Source organism: Vanellus vanellus, assembly GCF_965231255.1.
Source record: "Vanellus vanellus genome assembly, chromosome: 1".
NCBI classification, from domain to species: Eukaryota; Metazoa; Chordata; class Aves; order Charadriiformes; family Charadriidae; genus Vanellus; species Vanellus vanellus.
The window spans coordinates 125,875,131-125,893,426 of record NC_138905.1 but is presented as its reverse complement, the minus strand read 5'-3'; the positions used below and the strand labels follow the sequence as shown (position 1 = coordinate 125,893,426).

Genomic DNA, 18,296 nt, shown 5'->3' with positions numbered 1-18,296 from the left:
ATTGAACGCTGACCAAATGTGACTGTGCTAAAAGCACAATGCTGCTTTAGGTATTCTACACCACATTAATGGCCATAGAGATTCGAAATATTCAAGTTCACCTACTTATAACGAAACCACCACTTCTAGCTTTTAAAATCATAATTATTACAATAATTCTATAGCACAAAACTTAAGGAAGTTCAACAATCAGTGGTACCCTTCGCAGGTAAGAGTTGCAGAGTCATACTCTTAATTTTTCTCTTTCTTGAAGACAGATTACAGCTACAGAGCACATTTTGATTACTTGGTTTTAGTTCCATTATATCTCAAGGTATGCATTATTGCCTGTAATAAAAATGTTGTCCCTTACAAGGGAACTATCTTCAGTTGTATTTACTTTAAGAGAAGAACCACTTTAATGCAGAATTAACCCAATTTGTTACTTTCATGTTCCTAAAGGTGAAGTAAGAGAAAACACTATTTTGCAGGACAGAATACAGCATGGTAGAGATTTGGAGGAAAGAGATAGGCCATTTTCCTCCTAATTCTTTGTCCTGTTTTAAAGGTCCTCTACCATTCATCACTTTTTAATGACTACCTTAACAAAATACTTTCATTATTGTCTAATACTAACAGCTTATGAGAAAGTGGCCGACTTCAGTGACAAATGGTGCTCATACTCTAGTAAGTGTTTTATGGAAGAAGGTAGACATCCCATTTCAGACCCATATTACTCCTATTCCCCTTCTTTTGTTCTCTTACATGATGATAGTTCTGTATATGAACTACTGTGTAATAACATTCTGTATTGGAAAAGACCCCATTTCAATGTTGCTACTTTTGGTAACCATCTTTTGGGTCTTTCTGACACAGCAAGGTTCTGAAAGAATAAAGGGAATGGCTGAGTTCACTAGGTGAACCTATATGAACCTATATCACTAGGTTGGCAAAACAGGAATAAATGTTGTGGTAAGGGAAAATGTTTTTTATATTCACATTTCTGATGCATAGCTGTCTTGAGTTTTCCACCTTCCTGCATTAGCATTTTCTACTTTCCTTATCACATGATCCAACTTCCAAGCAGTGAGTGAATGAATGCATGATCGCATCAACTGAAGGTGAAGCAAAGGTGCAATTGTCACTGATTATAAAGCCTTTAAACAGCATTGAAGGGGCTCAAATGATATATAGAGGTGCAAGAAGCATCTGGTCTCACAGAGCAGTGAAGGAAATTAAGACAACTACAGGCCATCTTGTGAAAGTTTTCATGTTTTAAATCTGCCATAAGAGGTGAATCTGGGGCACATGAGAGTTTATCACAGGCTGCAGTCATATAGTGCTCCAGAAACTTCAATAGATCTTGTCATTTACAGAAGTCAGGTGAAGTTTCTGACACAAGACTACAGCAAACTGAAGTATTCCTGTCTAACTCTTCCTAATCAGTTGAGAGCTAAGGGAGCACAAAAGTGGCTAAAAGATACCTAATTCTTACAGGGACTATAAGATGCAAATTTTCCTGTGCATCAGATAACAATCAAACATTTTGCAGTTCAAAATAACATTTACAGAAAACTTAAGCGGGGAAAAAAAATGTAGTATGACTATATCAACCTTACAGATTTTTATTAATACACTTTCATCCATTTAGATAATTTGGAAACGTGTCATTTAGTCCACTTCCTTTCAAAACAATGTCTACAGTGACATCTAGAGCTGGGATATTGCAGTTAGCTTAATATGTTCTACACCCAAACCCTATAGTTCTATTTCTGCACTGTTTTTTCCAAAATGAAATACTGTGCTGGTTTACACTACTTTAGACTGATTTGAAGAGAGTTAAGCCCACTTAGGTTAAAACTCCCAATTACTTTGGGATAAACTAGTTCCATAAATAACCACAGAAATAGTAGAAAATTCATGAGCTCAAAGAGTATGTACATATGCTGTTCTTAAACATTGTATTTCTTGTCCCAAACTTGTTTGTATTAGATAAATTTTCACAATAATAAATGTTTAAGACTGCTTGAAAAAAGTAGATAATACTACCAATATTGTAGTGTTTAACCATGCATATCTCTTTGAAATCTTAGTTTGGATGAAGACTGTCATTACACTGTCAAAATGATGCCATTAATCTACCAATTCCAGTTTAATTTATGCAATTAATTTATACACACATTTTCCTAACAAGAAAAAAAAGCAAGTGGATTTCATATGAATATTCATAAACTAGAAATTCAACTGACTTTTAAAGTAAGTTGCAATCAAATGCGTATGTAATATGTGAATAAAGACCTCCTAAATGTTCTTTATTGATGGAATTAGAGATGGGCTTTAATCTTACATGACACAGTAAGAGTAAACACACATTCAGCAAATATAGCCTCCTTTTCCACAGCCTTCCCTTCCCCTAAATTACAGAAATCAAAATTAAGTAGTTTGTATTATTGTGGTGAAGAAAAGAAGAAATCGAAACCCCTTACCTTCACATCCCTGTGAATTATATTATTATCATGACAGTAACGTAGAGCTTCCAATATCTGTCTCATGTAATGACTGAAAAAACAAAAACATCATACGTGACAAGCCTGCAGGAAAAATTACTATACACATAAAACAAACTAAGTTTTAAGACTCTAATTATATAAAACTAATCAACCAACTTAAACTTAAATATTCAGCGTTCAGGACAACGGAGTTTGTGTTTATAATAATGGAATAATAACGTCTAAAGCTTGAGGATTATTCTGACAGTAGGACATTAGGTTTTGTTGTCCTTCTGCAATTATATAGAATCTTTGATTTTAGTTTACCTCATAAGTGAAAAGCTGAAGTAACCATAAATAAAGTGATCCATAAAAAAAGAAAAATAAAAAAGACGACTCCATCTAGCAAGACCAATAAAACACACCTGTCAGGGAAGTCACCTAATGCTGTTGTATGAGAGATCCATAAGAGGCAGAGGAGAATTAAGTATTGGATGTGAAATACTTTTTATTCAATAATCCCATCCAAATACACAACTAGGAAATGACAAAATGCTCCGAATTCTACATTTATTGTGCTAATTATTTTAATAAACATTCAGACTATGGAAACAGGATTATTGATAGTATTAGCTAACTTTTAGCTACCAGATTGTACAACAGTATATTCCATTCTTTTCCATTTATCCTGTGGGATTAATTAAAATTATAATACCTACCTGGCTACAGCCTCGCTGTACACAAATCCAGCATCTGCTCTCTTCACAATTTCAAAACACAGGTCTGCTCCATCCATACTGCAGGTAAAAAGAGGAAAAAATGGTTAAGACAGATAACTACACTCAGTTACACAAAAAATGCTCCCAAAATCTATTTTATCCACTATGTAAATCTCTGTATACATGTACAATGCATTACTAACTAAAATAGTATTTAATAGGTAATCTAATAGAACATGGCTTGCCACAAGTTAACCATCATGTAACAGTTGTCTCAAAATATTAGCAAAACCAAACATTTCTTCTATTGCTTAAACTGCTCATTGAACAAGGTATGCAAGACAGCAGAAAGTCAATGCCCTATACAAGAAGATTCTGCATGTTAACAATTAATACACTTTATTACATTGTGTTCTTAAAAGCATTCGAAGTGCAACTCTATAATATAGACTGTAGTTAGTTACAGAAAAATCTTACTCAAACTGAATTCTAAATGAAGACTTTAAAAAATACCATAGAAATGTAGTATAGTATTTCCAGTAACATTCTCGTAAGGCTAATCAAGGAGTCAAGAAGATATTTTATGCCTCACAGCCTCTCTGAAGGCACCTGAAAACAGTGACAGCAGGCATACTATATCACTAGCTCTGATATTTGATACTTTGTTCCTGTTCTTCCTAACTGTCTATCTTCTTTCTGATAACCTAACTTCCCACAATGAGTAGTATAACACTTTTAGATGCACATATATTAATAGTCCTTAGGCTAAAATTAGAATACTATTTCTCTAAAACCAAAACAGCTTGGTGTGGCATAATTGCCCTCCTTTTCTTTCTCCTGTAAGTAACATAAGGCAGATTTAAATCTAAAAAATATTCATTGCTTGGTGGGGCAAGGACAGAATACAAGACTTAACAGGAACAACAAAAATCACATAATTCATGCTTAACAAGGCACTTGTGAATATATTGATTGTAATGTGTCATTTTCAGGCTTCACACCTTTTCTTTTTTCTCTCCACCAAAGACTCAAGGAGGCACGGGGAGAAGCAGAATTTGCAAAGCATCTAGAAAGCCAACATTATCAGGGCCATTTTCATAAGCTATCCAGAATACCCACTTTTGCTTTGTTATACACCTGCAATGCAAAACTTCTGCTTCAAGAGTCACAAGCAACGTGCAGAAGTTTTAATTCCCAAATGAATCCAAAATGTATCTCCACGCAAAATACACTATTGTGCAGACAGAGCACTGACAACTATAAGAGAGACTGGTGACCAAAAGAAATGCTTATTCATTTAAGTAGGTGAAAAGAAAGATTCCTTATTTCAGCACCTGGTACCATCTTCAGATTTAACAAGTCCCACAAATCAAAACCCCATATTGCCAAGCCATGACTGCTCATCACTGCATCAACATATTCCACTGCATGATTTTTTCCCAGTAGTGCTGCTCAAATTCATACAGGTAGTCTGTATACATAGCTAAATATCATTCAGACGGAGACTACCCTGTGTGGCACCATACATAGTCCTGTAGAGCAGCAATGGGGTCAGGTTCAATGAGAACAGCATAAATCTGGATTTAGTTAGCTCACTGAAAAAAACCCTCATGTCAATCGCCCTTTCAATGCTTCCTCACAACAATTTATTTCAGCTAAATGGGAAACAACTGAAACCTGAGCAACACCAAGCACTGTAGGACATACAAACTGTGTGGTTAACTACCAAAAATTAGAAGGTGACATTCTCATGAAGCAGCAGAACCCTTTAGAAGACTAATTTCACTCTGACTTCTTGCAAACTACAGACGAATAAAGATCCAGAGGCACTCTAGACTTTTAGCAGTATCAGTAGCTGCTGAGACACTGAGCCAAGAGTGCCATTGCTTTACACTAACTTTTCTATTAAACAAGGTGTTTATAATCAGAATGGTCTTTAACATGTATTTCTGCCTCCCACATATACATACCAACATTTTTCATTTAAATTTTGTAACAGTAAGTGGCAGTTTGGATTTTTTTTTTGGAAATATTTTTCAATTAGTTTAAATTATGTTGATATTAAAAACAGCTACAGACTGTGAGCAGTAAGTAACGTTTGAAAGTTTTATTCCATTAAGATGAAGTCTGTTGATCTCAAAAGCAGAAATATATGGCAGGTGTATTTTAATCTCTGACTTCAACTGGCTACTTTTTCAAGGCAAAAATCTTACTTTAAGAGCAGATTTTTCTTTATGTATAAATAGGGATTTGTATAACCCCGATGATGTTGAATTTTATCTGCAAATCTTATGAGACTTTTATCTAGCTGTGGCTGCAAAAGCAGGAATCAGCCTCAGTTATAAAAAAATCCCAGAAAATTCAGTGCTCTAACAGACTAAGAACTGAGCAATATCATAACCACTTCAAAGATGACTTTACAGAAACTGAAAGGCTTACACGATGCCAGAGCATTAAAGTTTTGAGATATGGATGAAATAAAAGTTCAGGAAATCTCAAGGTTTTGCAAGGACTACCAGCGTTAGGCATGTGAAAACCATAAAAATAATAATAATAAAAAAGTTAAAATTCACTAAAATACACACACACACAGATATACGCCTGTTGAAGACATAAGTGGAAGATGCAAAAAAAGTTGGTAAAATTACAGGACACTCGTCACCTGAGAGAGAATCGTCTGATACCAGTAGAGGGCAGTCACGGAACCCACATAAACCGACTAGGCCAGTTTATGGTATTTACACTGAAAGTGCCAGCTAAAGCAACTCTGAACAGGGAGTTAACAGACACCACCACACCTGAATTGTTTAGGGTATCAGTATGAACTATGTCCCCCAATTCCCCATATTCTACTACTGATTTTTAGCAGAACCGTGCCTGGATCTCAGCCCTTTGAATTAATGTTTCTTTCCACAGCTCTCATCAGTGCTACTGTGCACCTTGAAAATCTTTCTACTGTTCTGCACAAAGCTGATGCTAAGTTGCAGATTGCCCAGAAAGTTTACTCCTGAGCCATATTCAATGCAGAAAGCTGTTTTTAGGCTCATAGTCACTGTGAAGAACAGACAGTATACTCCAGAAGAGATCTCCATTTTAATACTGGTGTATGATATCTTTGAATTTGCAGATGACCTACTAAGGTGTGGCCTTCAACTTTATTTATTAATGAAGAATCAGAAAGTTTGAGAAGCACTGCTTTAGGGAATTGAATATTACCATAATAATAATAATAATAATAATAATAATAATAATAATAATAATAATAATAATAATACAGACTTGGTGTATTGCTTATAACCAAGTTTACTGAATTTTATACCATGTATGTTAAAGGCCTGTGCACAATGGCATTTTTTCCTTCACTTGGTTTTTATATACTTACCATTTTCAATTACTACAAATAAACTGCCACAAATTAACTTAAAAAAAAAATACAGTGTTAACTTTTCTCGAAGCCCTGTGTAGTAACATAGTAACATGAAAATCAGAACAAAAAAGTACAGAAACTCTTATTTCCTATATATTGTCCATGCATCCAGGGTTTAAATGAGTTCACCATCTCAACATCTGTGTAGAGGCTTTTCGGTACTTTAGATTGAGACATTTTTAGAACCTTGCTGGCAGCCAAGAGATGAATTTCAGTGCTTTTCCTACACTAACTCATTCCATTTAGTCACAAACAACAGACAAACTTCACTGGGTAATACTTAGTTCCTAAATCACTGTGTAGAAGATGATCTTAGAAGTAAGTAATTCTAAATAGGTGTGCTTGGAAGCAATTTCCTAGCAATGGTCCAACCAGATTATTAACTACATGAAAGAAAGAACATATGCATCCTTAAAAAGCACTGGTTTTGGTGGTAATATAAAAGCAGTACTGCACCTGAGCTGAAATGTTTAATCCATACTCCAATTTCATGTTAAAAGCCCCATGTGTCAGCCACTATCATAAGGCCATATACTCACTTTATAGCAATGCTGTGTGAATTACTTCATGTTTATACAAACTTTTGAAAATACAAGTATATGCACCAACATTTTATATTGACTTCTACCAGTTAATTTTGCTTAAAAGTGGGTCTTCTGAAGCTTTGCTGAAATAATGCAACTTAGCAGCCTGTGACAATTAGTTCTAATAAATGCTGAAATCTCAATGCATCAATGTCTCAATGCTCTGAATTCTCAGTTGCCCTGCCAAATTTTGCTACTTACTATGAAAGAGCCAAAATTTCATCCAAGATAAAAAGCTTGATTTCAAAGTCTGGCCTTGTCAACAGAAAAGCCCCCAAGATTGCTCTTTAAGCATTAAAACTAATGAAGTCCGGTTTCCTATTATATTAATTCCTGTCCATCAAATGAATGAAATCAGGAAATATTAAGCAAATGTAACATGAAAACCTGCTATCTCTTTCCTCAAACACAAGTTAGCTTTAAATTCTCTATCACTTCCTTTGACTGTAATCAGTCAATAGGCTATCAAGAGGCTACTGGGGACAAAAGAAACTGCATACACAGACCAGATAATTGCCTAAACTTTGCGTCCACAAGTAATATGCATAACACATTGAAAAAAGAACAAAAAATCTCCAATACAAAACACAATGTAAATGTGAGTTTCATCAAGGTCAAAGAGTAACCACAGCAACCTGTTTCGGGGTGAAAAATACAGATTTTAGTTTCTTTTGATTTTACTTTTAAAAAAGTTAACACTTAGACTTATTTTTATCCTCGATAATGCATTATGCAAGTATGAAAGAAGAGAAGTACAGTAAAGCCATATAAAAGATAAAGGACTACAGGTGAGACTCCTTTTAAAAATAAAACCGTAACTGGATTCCTAACATGATTAGGAAAATATTAGTAAAATAATCAAAAAAATGTTTCACTCCATAAACTAAGAAGCTGTGCTATTTCACAGTATTGTAACAAAGCAGAATAAATAGATAGCATTATTTTTTTTCCTTTATTTTTTTCTTAACACTTCAACAAAGCCACATGATTAAACGTCATTTAAACACTCATCAGCTTATGCTTAACATAAACCTAAGTAAGTGCAACCATTTTAAAGTATTGCTTTTATGAATTTGAGATTTTAAAACTAAAGCATTTTTACACGTTAGCTAAGTTAAACAGCAATGTTATATATATATAACTACATATACAGCCTAACTGGTAAATTTAAGGAAGATCATTTCTTCTAATGTCCCAAGAGATAAATCTCTCTAAGAAAAGCAAAACCACCTATGTATAGTAGTGAGACAATATTCTGCAAATAACCAGATATTAATTTATCTGCAATCCACTCACTACTCCTATACCCGAGTTCTTCAGCACGAAAGGTAAGTACTCTAAGTCCACATACTTGATTACACTGAGGATAAACTGCATATAATGTACTCCAAGTACAAAACATGGTTTTCAGACACTTCAAATGGAATATTTGCTTTGTTTTACAAATATTGCAAGTAGCTGACCCGTCTCAAAGTATTCTTATTTATAAAGACCAATGGCCATTAGAAAAAAAAAGTAACAAGCAATAGACTATAAAAGCAAAAGTGATAGTTACATATCAAACAGAAAACAGCATTCTGTGTAATACCAGTGTCCCTCCCCCCCGACATGCATAAACTAGCAAGCAAACATCATGTGACAGGGACAGCACTGTCTAGAATAGCACATTATTGAACAAATGCAAAAGAAACCAGATTGCACCCCATTTCATAAATGGAATTCTTAAATAGCAGGAGAGTTTTGCATATTAGTTTGTTCTTTGCAAAGAACAGACTTTAAAAAAAATAATCGCTTTCATCTCTTTTAACATTGTAAAATATCTGTTTGATGTACTTGTATTGAATACATGCTTGTATTAGGTAAAAGGTCACAGTTAACTCAATACTAAATGATTGATCACTTGATATACAGCTGTCAGCAAATAACACCGCAGAACGGGAAAGAAAATTGCAACTGTGTGATAAAGACTAGAGTTGGCCCTACGTCAGATGCAAGGTCTCTCTAGAGCATGGAAGAGATGCCTTCCATTTGTGGAAAGAGTCCATTACCCTTCTGGGGAGCAGCTGGGGGGTATGCGTGGGGGAAATCACTTGGCACAGGCACACACTTCTAAAATAATAATTTTACTTTAAGAATAAGACTTTCTGGGACAGGTACTGCTTCTTACTCTACACATGCGCTTCATCTATTACAGCCAACTGCTTCTATGCAGTTTATTACAGCAGTACCTAATGGCTAATGGCAACCTACTGGTAACGCAACATGTTAACCACATTCTAAAAAATGCTTCAATTTGTGTATAAGTAGTGGTTAAAAACATAGCTGATTTTTTGGTGTTAAACTTCATTGCTACTGTTCGTGTCCATCAGTACTTCTATGAATTGTGACTTTATTTTTTTGATGTTTATTGCAACAAAATTTTTCAAAATTGGGCACAGATTTTTTCTGTATTTTTTCCTGAGTGGTATCCTCTCTTGTTATCAGATACATGCTGCATTTGCATATTTAACTTGTACTTCTTCCTAACAATAGATTTGGAAAGATATTCACAGCCATTTTAGCAGCCGCTCCATGTAGCTAAAAGCTCATGAAACAGTAGTGGGCCTTTGTATTATTTATCTGCAGCTGATGGCACGAAGTTTTAGGTTTGGTTATTGCATGCATTTCATGTGCTGGACATGAATTAATTTTCATGCAAAGCATCCGCCAGTCCACAAAAGGCCCATGATCAGCTGGGCTTATATCTCCTCTGCAGATCCCTGTTGTCTTCCACTTTTCTGTCATTTCAGAATAACTAAACCCTAATAAAATATATTTTATCACTGTAGACAGAACTTAGTTGCAAAGCAGTTAAGTTTGTTATAACAATAGCATAATAAACAGAAAGCAGTACAAGGGAAAATAACTTGCCTACAAATACATAGATGCTTTTCTACTAACTACAAGTTTCTTAATACGGTCACAAAATGGTATGGTCACGTAAGAGAGTATACCACTCAGACAATGCAGTCTTACTCCACAGCAAACATCAGTCTTCTCTTGAATCACTTTACTAAAGAACCCCCTTCAGCATAACACATCACGCCCAAAACTCTTCCGTTCCCTGCTACATTTTGAGCACAGGTGTTCCTATTGTCTCATTTTCTATCACTGTTACAAAAGAGTGACGTCTTGTAGTGTACAAGGGAGACAAGGACACATGAGATGGTAAGGCATTATTATCCTGCAAATCATTTAGCCTCATATTTCCTTCTTTCATGTGGCCTGAAGTCAGGTACAGTATTTGTGTAGTAATCCTAATCGTTTAGACTTATTTTTTATGTATACAAACATAAATGATAATAGGCTTGTCATTAAAAAATAATTACTGCTTTTGTCTCATATTTCTGAGCTATTGGTATGGTAAAAATAGAAGCAAAACCTTTTTTCCAGTTCAAAATCTCGTTAATTATCACAGTATGTCTCCCCAAGTTGTACATAATTATTTCATAATAGTATAATTAAAGTCCCTTGGTCCACGGTTTGGGATTTACACAATGAAAACCAAAGTCAGTATTGAATCAAAACTTACAGAAAGGAAAGCATGAAACAATTATTTCAACACAATCATAAGTTTATAACTCACCTAAAAAAAAGCAGAAGACTTTCAAGCAACAATTTTCAGATTTACAACTTTTTTTTTTTTTTCCTGTTACCATTAAACTTCTTCTCTGCGTCAAAGGTAAAACTAACGTGAGAATTATTTTTAAGTGCATATCTCAAGTCAAGTATTCGGCTCTAGTGGACATGCCAATTTGACCTAACACACTGGCATGATGTGGCTTGCTCCAGTGTAAGCAGGCCAAATGCATTAGAAAAAACAATGCAGGAAGATTAGAGAAAGTAGAGGTATAAACACATATGCCCAGCCACCTAGGAATGCATGCATGAGGAACATAAAGAGATGACCTGGTAGGTACAGAGAAGACAAGGAAGATAAATACAGAAGATGCACAAATTAGCACTCTGCATGTCTGTTTTTGTCCTTCCCAGTTAGCTAAAACCTAACGCAAGAAGGACTAATAATTTTCCCTCAAAGAAGGAATATGGCCATTTAGGAGCTGCCCTCCATTTTGTTTCTCACTGTCGATTGAAAAATACCTGCACACTGCTGAAAAGTCATTCTTTGTTCACCCTTCCATATGCCAATGGTAACTAAATTCTTACATTCAAGCTTCCAAAACATATCTTTTAGTCAAATGCCTCTTTTCATGTGATGTGCATGGGTATATCGATTTACAAGAATACTTAAATACTCCAATAAGCTTTAATTTCTTATCTAGTAAAGGGAAAGCAGTGCTAAAGAAAGTCTGGATAAAAAACAAACAGAATTTCACAACTGGAACAGAATACCATCAGTTACCCAAAGATGACAACTAGGAGTAGATTTTTAACTTGTTCTCATATACCCTATTAGGGATACAGTAGCCATCAATGAACACCATGTCTGCCCTTAGAAAGCACACTGTAAAGAATCAGCCTGATGTTAGCCCCTTAGCCAGTATGACAATTTTTTTTGTTTGGGACATTTTTCATAGCACTCAAGACTTCTGAGCTACAAAACCACCAAATGGAAGCAGACATACTTTTAGGATTTTATTTAGCAAATGACAACAAAGAAAGGTAAAATCAAAGACTGAAACTTACAACTCAAAGACCATATAAAGCATTCCATCTGAGCTGTACGTCTCCAAGAGTTCAACAATATGAGGATGCTTCAGCATGTGACAAATACTGGCTTCCCTCTTCAGATCTGTGGAAGACAATAAGGTCATGTATTAGCTATATAATCAAGCTGTTGAATAAAAAAAAAACAAAATTGAAAACAATTAGAACACAATGTTTGGAAACACAAACACATCTGAAAGTTCTAATAAATTATTTAATCTTTATTAAGAACACTGACGAGATGACATTTAATTATTGTCCTTCAGAACTGAAGTGTGAAATTAAGTTTAAAAACTCACATAGATCTCAAAATATAAACACACAAAACTTAACAGGTTTTCTTGTTTTGACCTATTAATAAAAGATCTCCTTGGTTATAATCTGAAGAACTGTAGGGTAATAAGTTCCTTTAATGCACATTTGCAGACTACATCAAGATCTTCATCCTAAATATCCAACGTCACCGTGAAATTATCTCCAAATACAGAAGACAGGCTCTTTCACCACACTACAGAACTATTAAAACCTTGAGGTCTCTAGTCTGATCCCTCACTCAAAGCAAGGTCAACTAGAGCAGGTTGCCTAGGACCACATCCAGTTGGGATTTGAACATCTCAAAGAATGGAGGCTCTACAACCTGTCTAGGAAACCTATACCAGTATCTGACCACCCTGGTAAGTAAAGAAGTTTTCATCTTATGTTTACATTTCTTGCCGTTTACTTCTTTAATAGTGTTTTTTTATTATTTGTTGTTTAAAAATCACAATGTATGAAATTACACTGGCATAAATTTTAATGAGCATATATTAACTTGCATCTCTGTTCTGGAGAAGAGGAAGAAAAGCAGAAACAGTTGTGAATAAAGAAAGAGCAGAAACCACTGTGACATCTCTCAAAGCTTGAGAAATTTTGTTTTTAACCAAACAACAATTTTACTTTATCTGATCACAAATCAATCCTTCTGCTAGTACAGAAATGCAAAAAACCCAAACCACTCTGAATTTTCTTTCTTCTTTGTTGAAACTATTTGGTATTTTTGTTATTTAATTATCCTTAAACTTTTTTTTTCTTTTAATTTACCACTAGTATTCTAGAAAAACAGCAAAATCTTGAATGATAATTTGAAAAGGGATGGAAATATCAGTCTGTATTCTGAAGCAGACATTTTAATTTTCTATTCTCTTTCCATACAATTGTTCATTGTTCAAGAATGACCTACATATGTATTTATGGGAAAATATAAATACAATTTCTTGGTTTGTGAATGCTTACCATATTGTTGTGTAGAAAGAAATATTTTTATGTGTGCCCTTATTAAATTTCTAACATAAATCAATAACATTCAAAAATATACGTAGTGACATGAACATTCTTTCATGTGAAGCATTTAACAGTAGCCATCAATGAACACCAACCAATGAACTCAGATTCATGCTAGACTTTTGATCTTTTAGTCATCTATAAATGCAGAAGAAATGCTCAGAATTTGGAAAAGACTGAATTCTAATCCAGGAAAAATTTTCAGATCCGCAAAGTGCAAATTTTCTTACTAGAACTTTCGTATTACATGTGCATTACGTACTTCCTCCCTCACATCCTTGCAAATATAATCTAAAAGCAAAATGAGCAGAGTAACCCCTTAGAAACCATTATGTAATGTCATCTTAGGAAGTGCAAACAGAGCAGTAAAAAGAAGCAACTGTCTCTCACTGATGCAGAAGAAATTAAGATAAAGAAATTCATGTAAAAATTGTCCTTTATACAGTGTTTCTAACAGGTAAGAAAACAGCAGTACGTCTTTCACATATACTCACATATCAGTTTTTACACCACCTTCATGCAGAGGAACTACTAAACCCACATTGTAATGTTCCCTTCCATCACACTTAGGCATTGATTCGACACTAAATGATTACCACCTCTTTTCTAGGCAGTGAGGTTCTCCTCATTCACTGAAGTACAAATCCAGTCTTTCCTAAATAGGATCACAGGTAAGCCTACTGATGGATAGCATAAGAGAACAGAAAACTATGTGATTCTGTGAATGACTATGATCTTCAGAAAATACGGCACTTTTATTTTGTCTCTTACAGTATAACGACATTAATGCTACCACACTTCACCATGGTATCTTATACCTATTTTAGATGGAAAGCAAAGTAAAAATCTAATAGGAAACTACAGAAAGATTCTGCTTTATTTATGGGTATAAATTGTGTTCAAAATAGTTTATTTTGGCCACTTTATTAATTTCTTGTGGGCTTCACTTATATTTTGAAGGGAAGTAGAATTGTGAGGAAGAAACTATATGCTGTCATTTACCTCGTTCCTTTGTGCAACATTGCATGAGCGAAAGAATTGCTCACAGCCTGAGAATCAGCAGCAGAGGAAGGAGAAACAGAAAGTGGAAAATAAAAGCTCCAAACAGGAAAACAAATGAACAGAAGTCACAGAACAAGATTTTGTATTACTAAGGGGTCTCGTGGCTAAGAGCAGAACAAAGTCCTATTTTAAAAACAGCAGGGACTTGTTTAACAGTAGACCTATTAAGGAAGAAGAAAACTAGATATAAAGAGACAGATGAGTACATACCACCTTGATTCAGCAAAGCCACGGGGTAGAAAAGAGATGACGGATTCTGAAGTCCATTTGGACTGTGACCCAAATGTCAAAATATGTCACGTTTAAGACCAGTAGAAAGGAAAGGAGAGGGAGGAGAAAAGGCAGAGATGGCACGTATATTTCATGGTTTTCACTTAAAAAAATTACATCATCATCCAATCAATCCTTTATCAAATGTTTTTACCAGGCTGAGTCAAATTTCATCTCCACATGTTCCTCAAGAGGTAATTAAAATCTCAAGTGCCTACAGATACTGTTCCAGTTCTGAATATGACATAAACCCAAGCAGATGTTTGGCTGCAAGCAGGTGACTGAAGATTTCCTAAGAAGAATCCCATTATTATCTTGTGAGACACCATATTATCTGCAATTTATCATACTGAATATAACATCCTATGACCTATTTGCTACTCGTTAAGTTTTCTAAACCTGTGCTGAGTATTTTAGCCATGTCGTTTAGGAACAAAGGTTGCACACATCCCATATCAAAACAAGCCTTTTGTATTCCAAACAGCTAAAAGAGCTTCAGGACAACTATAGAATCTGCCAGTGGAGTAAGTCAGCTTTAAGCAGCAAGAGGTGACATGTACCATTTGCTAATGTTTATGTATCTCATATTTAGAACAGTCTCCTTCACTATTAAACAAAATTTAGCTAAAAGAACATACACTAAGCCAAGATAAGGTCCTAGAATCTAAAACAAACTGTCATCTTTTAATTACTGGACTATTTTACTTTACATTTGAATCCTTTTTGGACACTTCATCTAATAATTTTTGTCTTTTGATGTGGCTGAAGAAATGACTTCCCGCTCCATTCTTTAAGACTTCTCTGTCAGCACTTCTTTCAAAATTAAACATTAATGACAACAGTGATAATAAATATAACAGCAAGGTTTAAAAGCACAAGCTTAAGTTTCTCTGCCAACTGCATGAAAGGTATTGTTATACAACCAGAAATAGGGGGAGAGATGTAGTGTTTCATTTAACTTCCTTAGCACACAGTCTGATACACCATCCCTTGAAAAGCACTTAAAAGTTGTCAATGTACACCACCATTACCAATAAACATTCCAGAATTTCAGTCCGTTTACAAATCTCTGAGATATTTTTAGCTACCAGAGGCAAGTTCAAGTTTCCATTATATACATGGCTGATTATTTAGAGAGTCACTGAACTTGTTAAAATGGCATGAAAGTTCATACTTCTAAGATGGAAAAGAGAATTCCCAGCGATAATCACCACACAGAGAAAATGCAGCCTTGTGTTCAGATAGTGACACTGAAAATGAATTGCTGGAAGCACTAAAAAGATAACTGCTCTAAATAATTGTAAAGGAAGATCTGTCAGTCTTTGATAGAAAATATAAAACATGAGCATCACTTAAAATTTCCATGGGAGTTAACTACCTAATATCCTACGCATCTCTGACAATTCTGGCAAACACCTAATTTCCTTTCAAAATCTGATACCTGAGGTTTTAAAACATCTCAAACATACTGAACATATTTTGAAAGTAACCTCATGGTATCCTACAGCACGGAAGAATTAGATGCTCTCTAGCAGCCTAGATTACAGCACCATTTTTAACATCTTAAAAGTGACATGCACAGACTGTAGCAGCCACAACTTTTTGGGGGAAGGACAGCATCAAGTTTCTTAGCAAGCTGGAAGACATACATCATTTTTAAACACACAGCATTTTGATTTTTCAGGCCCAGTACTTTAAATGATTAGTTCTCCAGCCACAGCTTGGGTATGACGGTATTTTGAAAGGAAGTATCTACATCAGTAGTAAACTTCTTGCTTAAAATGCTTCTATGTATTTTGTACAGTGAGAATATGATTATACATAATTTAAATAGATGTGGTAGTGCTAACTTTTAAAGGAAATCAATATGCTGTTTTCATTTGGTTGTGTCATTCTCACCTACCATCCTTTGGTGTGCATCATGGAGAAGTTGCTGACCACTCCAACTGGAATTTTTCCAGATACAACTAAACTGAATGATGTGCTTCAGAAATGTGTCTGAGGCACTCATCTTGAACAGGCCACAAGGCCAGACTAGTCCTAATTCAAACTAAGCCACCCCCCCCCCCCCATACATGCATGTGTAAGGCAGACACCGAGACCTCAGCACCAACTGTTTCAGCCTACAAAAATACATTGGGTTTTGTCTTGTGGATAACCCTTGGCTAGCTGCTAAACTCCCGCTCAAGTCTTAGCTCACTCTGTGCTCTCAGCAGGGCAGGGAGTAGAAAATACAAAGAACAGGAACAAAAAAGCTCATGGATTGAGATAAAGACAGGGAGATTTCTTACCAGTTGTTATTGTGGGCAAAATAGCCTTACTTGACAAAATTAACTTAATTTATTGCCAATTAAAATAAATACTTAATTATTGATTTGGGTGGAGGGAATCAAAGAGATAAACATTAAACCAACAAATTCCCTACCCCCAATTCCGAGTGGTGCGGGGGTGTGCGTGTCATACTCAGTACACAGTGGTTTATTCCTCTTTGCTTCTCCTTCTTTCTCACACCTTTCTGCTGCTCCAGCATGGGTCCTCTACAGGCTGCAGGGGATATCTGCTCTGCCAGGATGAACCTCCTCCTCCTTCTTCCCTGATCTTGGCATTCCCTCTTTTTGTTCCACACTCCTCACACCTTGGTCCAGCGTTTCCTACCCTTCCTTAAATATATTTTCACAGAAGCGCCACACACATGGCTGATGGGTTCAGCTTCGGTCCACTGGAGCCGTCTGGAACTGGCTGTGTCCAGCACAGGGCAGCCCCAAGCCTCTTCCCCCAGAAACCACCCCTGCAGCCTCCTATTACCAAAAACTTGCCACTTACATTTAATAAAGGTCTGCTCTGTTTTCTACTTGCCAAGACTGCACTAGACACCATGCTTCAAGGTGCTCCAGAGGAGCTGACTACCTCCAAGCTGAGCACACCACTATACACCTCTGCCTCAAGACAGCATGCAACAAGCACATCACATCTTGCACGAGAGCAAACTCTAGTTTAACCAGTCATACTGGACCTGAGGTCACATGTCCAAAGCCAGAAGAACTTTCAGGGCAATACTAGCTTAAAAAGTTTCCCTATCCCCTTTCTGTTTGATCATTCTTGTTCCTCTGTGAAAATTTATTTTAGGCTTTATTATTCTAATGATATAGCAAGGAAGTCATAAAAGCTCTCAGCACAGCCAACATACTGCAACAGGAATGAGCAGCTGGAGGCTGGAACATCCTATACTGACACTGGCAGTGAAACTCCTATATTACAGAACCACAGTGATATTTCTGCCCCAAAGATGTTTGGGGTTTTTTTCTTCCACAAGAGAGTATTCCCTTTTCTCTTAATTAAAACCGCACTGCCTGCCTTCCTGGGATATGTGACTGACTCTTCATCACACAGATACATCTGACCAGTTAATGACTCCTTGCCTCAACAAGCAGTAAAAGCTTTCCTGCCTCCCCTCCCACACACTTTGGGGTGGCTAAAGCTCCTCAAGTAGCCAAGCTGATTTAACTGCTGGCTGTTTCTCCCTTTATCCCACACACATTCTTGCCCTCTGTTCCACTGTGCAGCAGCCTGGAGCTTGTCACACCACCCAACCAAGCCATTTCAGTGTTAACTCAGTAAAAAAACCATTCTTCCCCCCCCCCCCCCCCCCACTAGCTCGGCGTCAACTCAGTCTTACCGTGTGAAATGGCCCAGTGAGCAATCTCAAGTATAGAAGCTGGTTTAAAAGAAAGGAAAGGAA

General features: G+C 35.9%; 1 protein-coding gene across 2 annotated transcripts in view; it reads right to left on the bottom strand.

Moving 5' to 3' along the window:
* Positions 1-18,296, bottom strand: part of CASK (calcium/calmodulin dependent serine protein kinase) — a gene marked incomplete at its 5' end in the record, with an annotated part of 227,731 nt that overhangs the window by 119,260 nt on the left and 90,175 nt on the right. For both annotated transcript variants that reach the window (XM_082494540.1, XM_082494541.1), the window contains 3 exons: positions 2,466-2,538; positions 3,188-3,265; positions 11,885-11,990. In XM_082494540.1, coding sequence (XP_082350666.1) covers positions 2,466-2,538; positions 3,188-3,265; positions 11,885-11,990 — 257 coding nt within the window. The remainder of the gene's footprint in view (positions 1-2,465; positions 2,539-3,187; positions 3,266-11,884; positions 11,991-18,296) is intronic.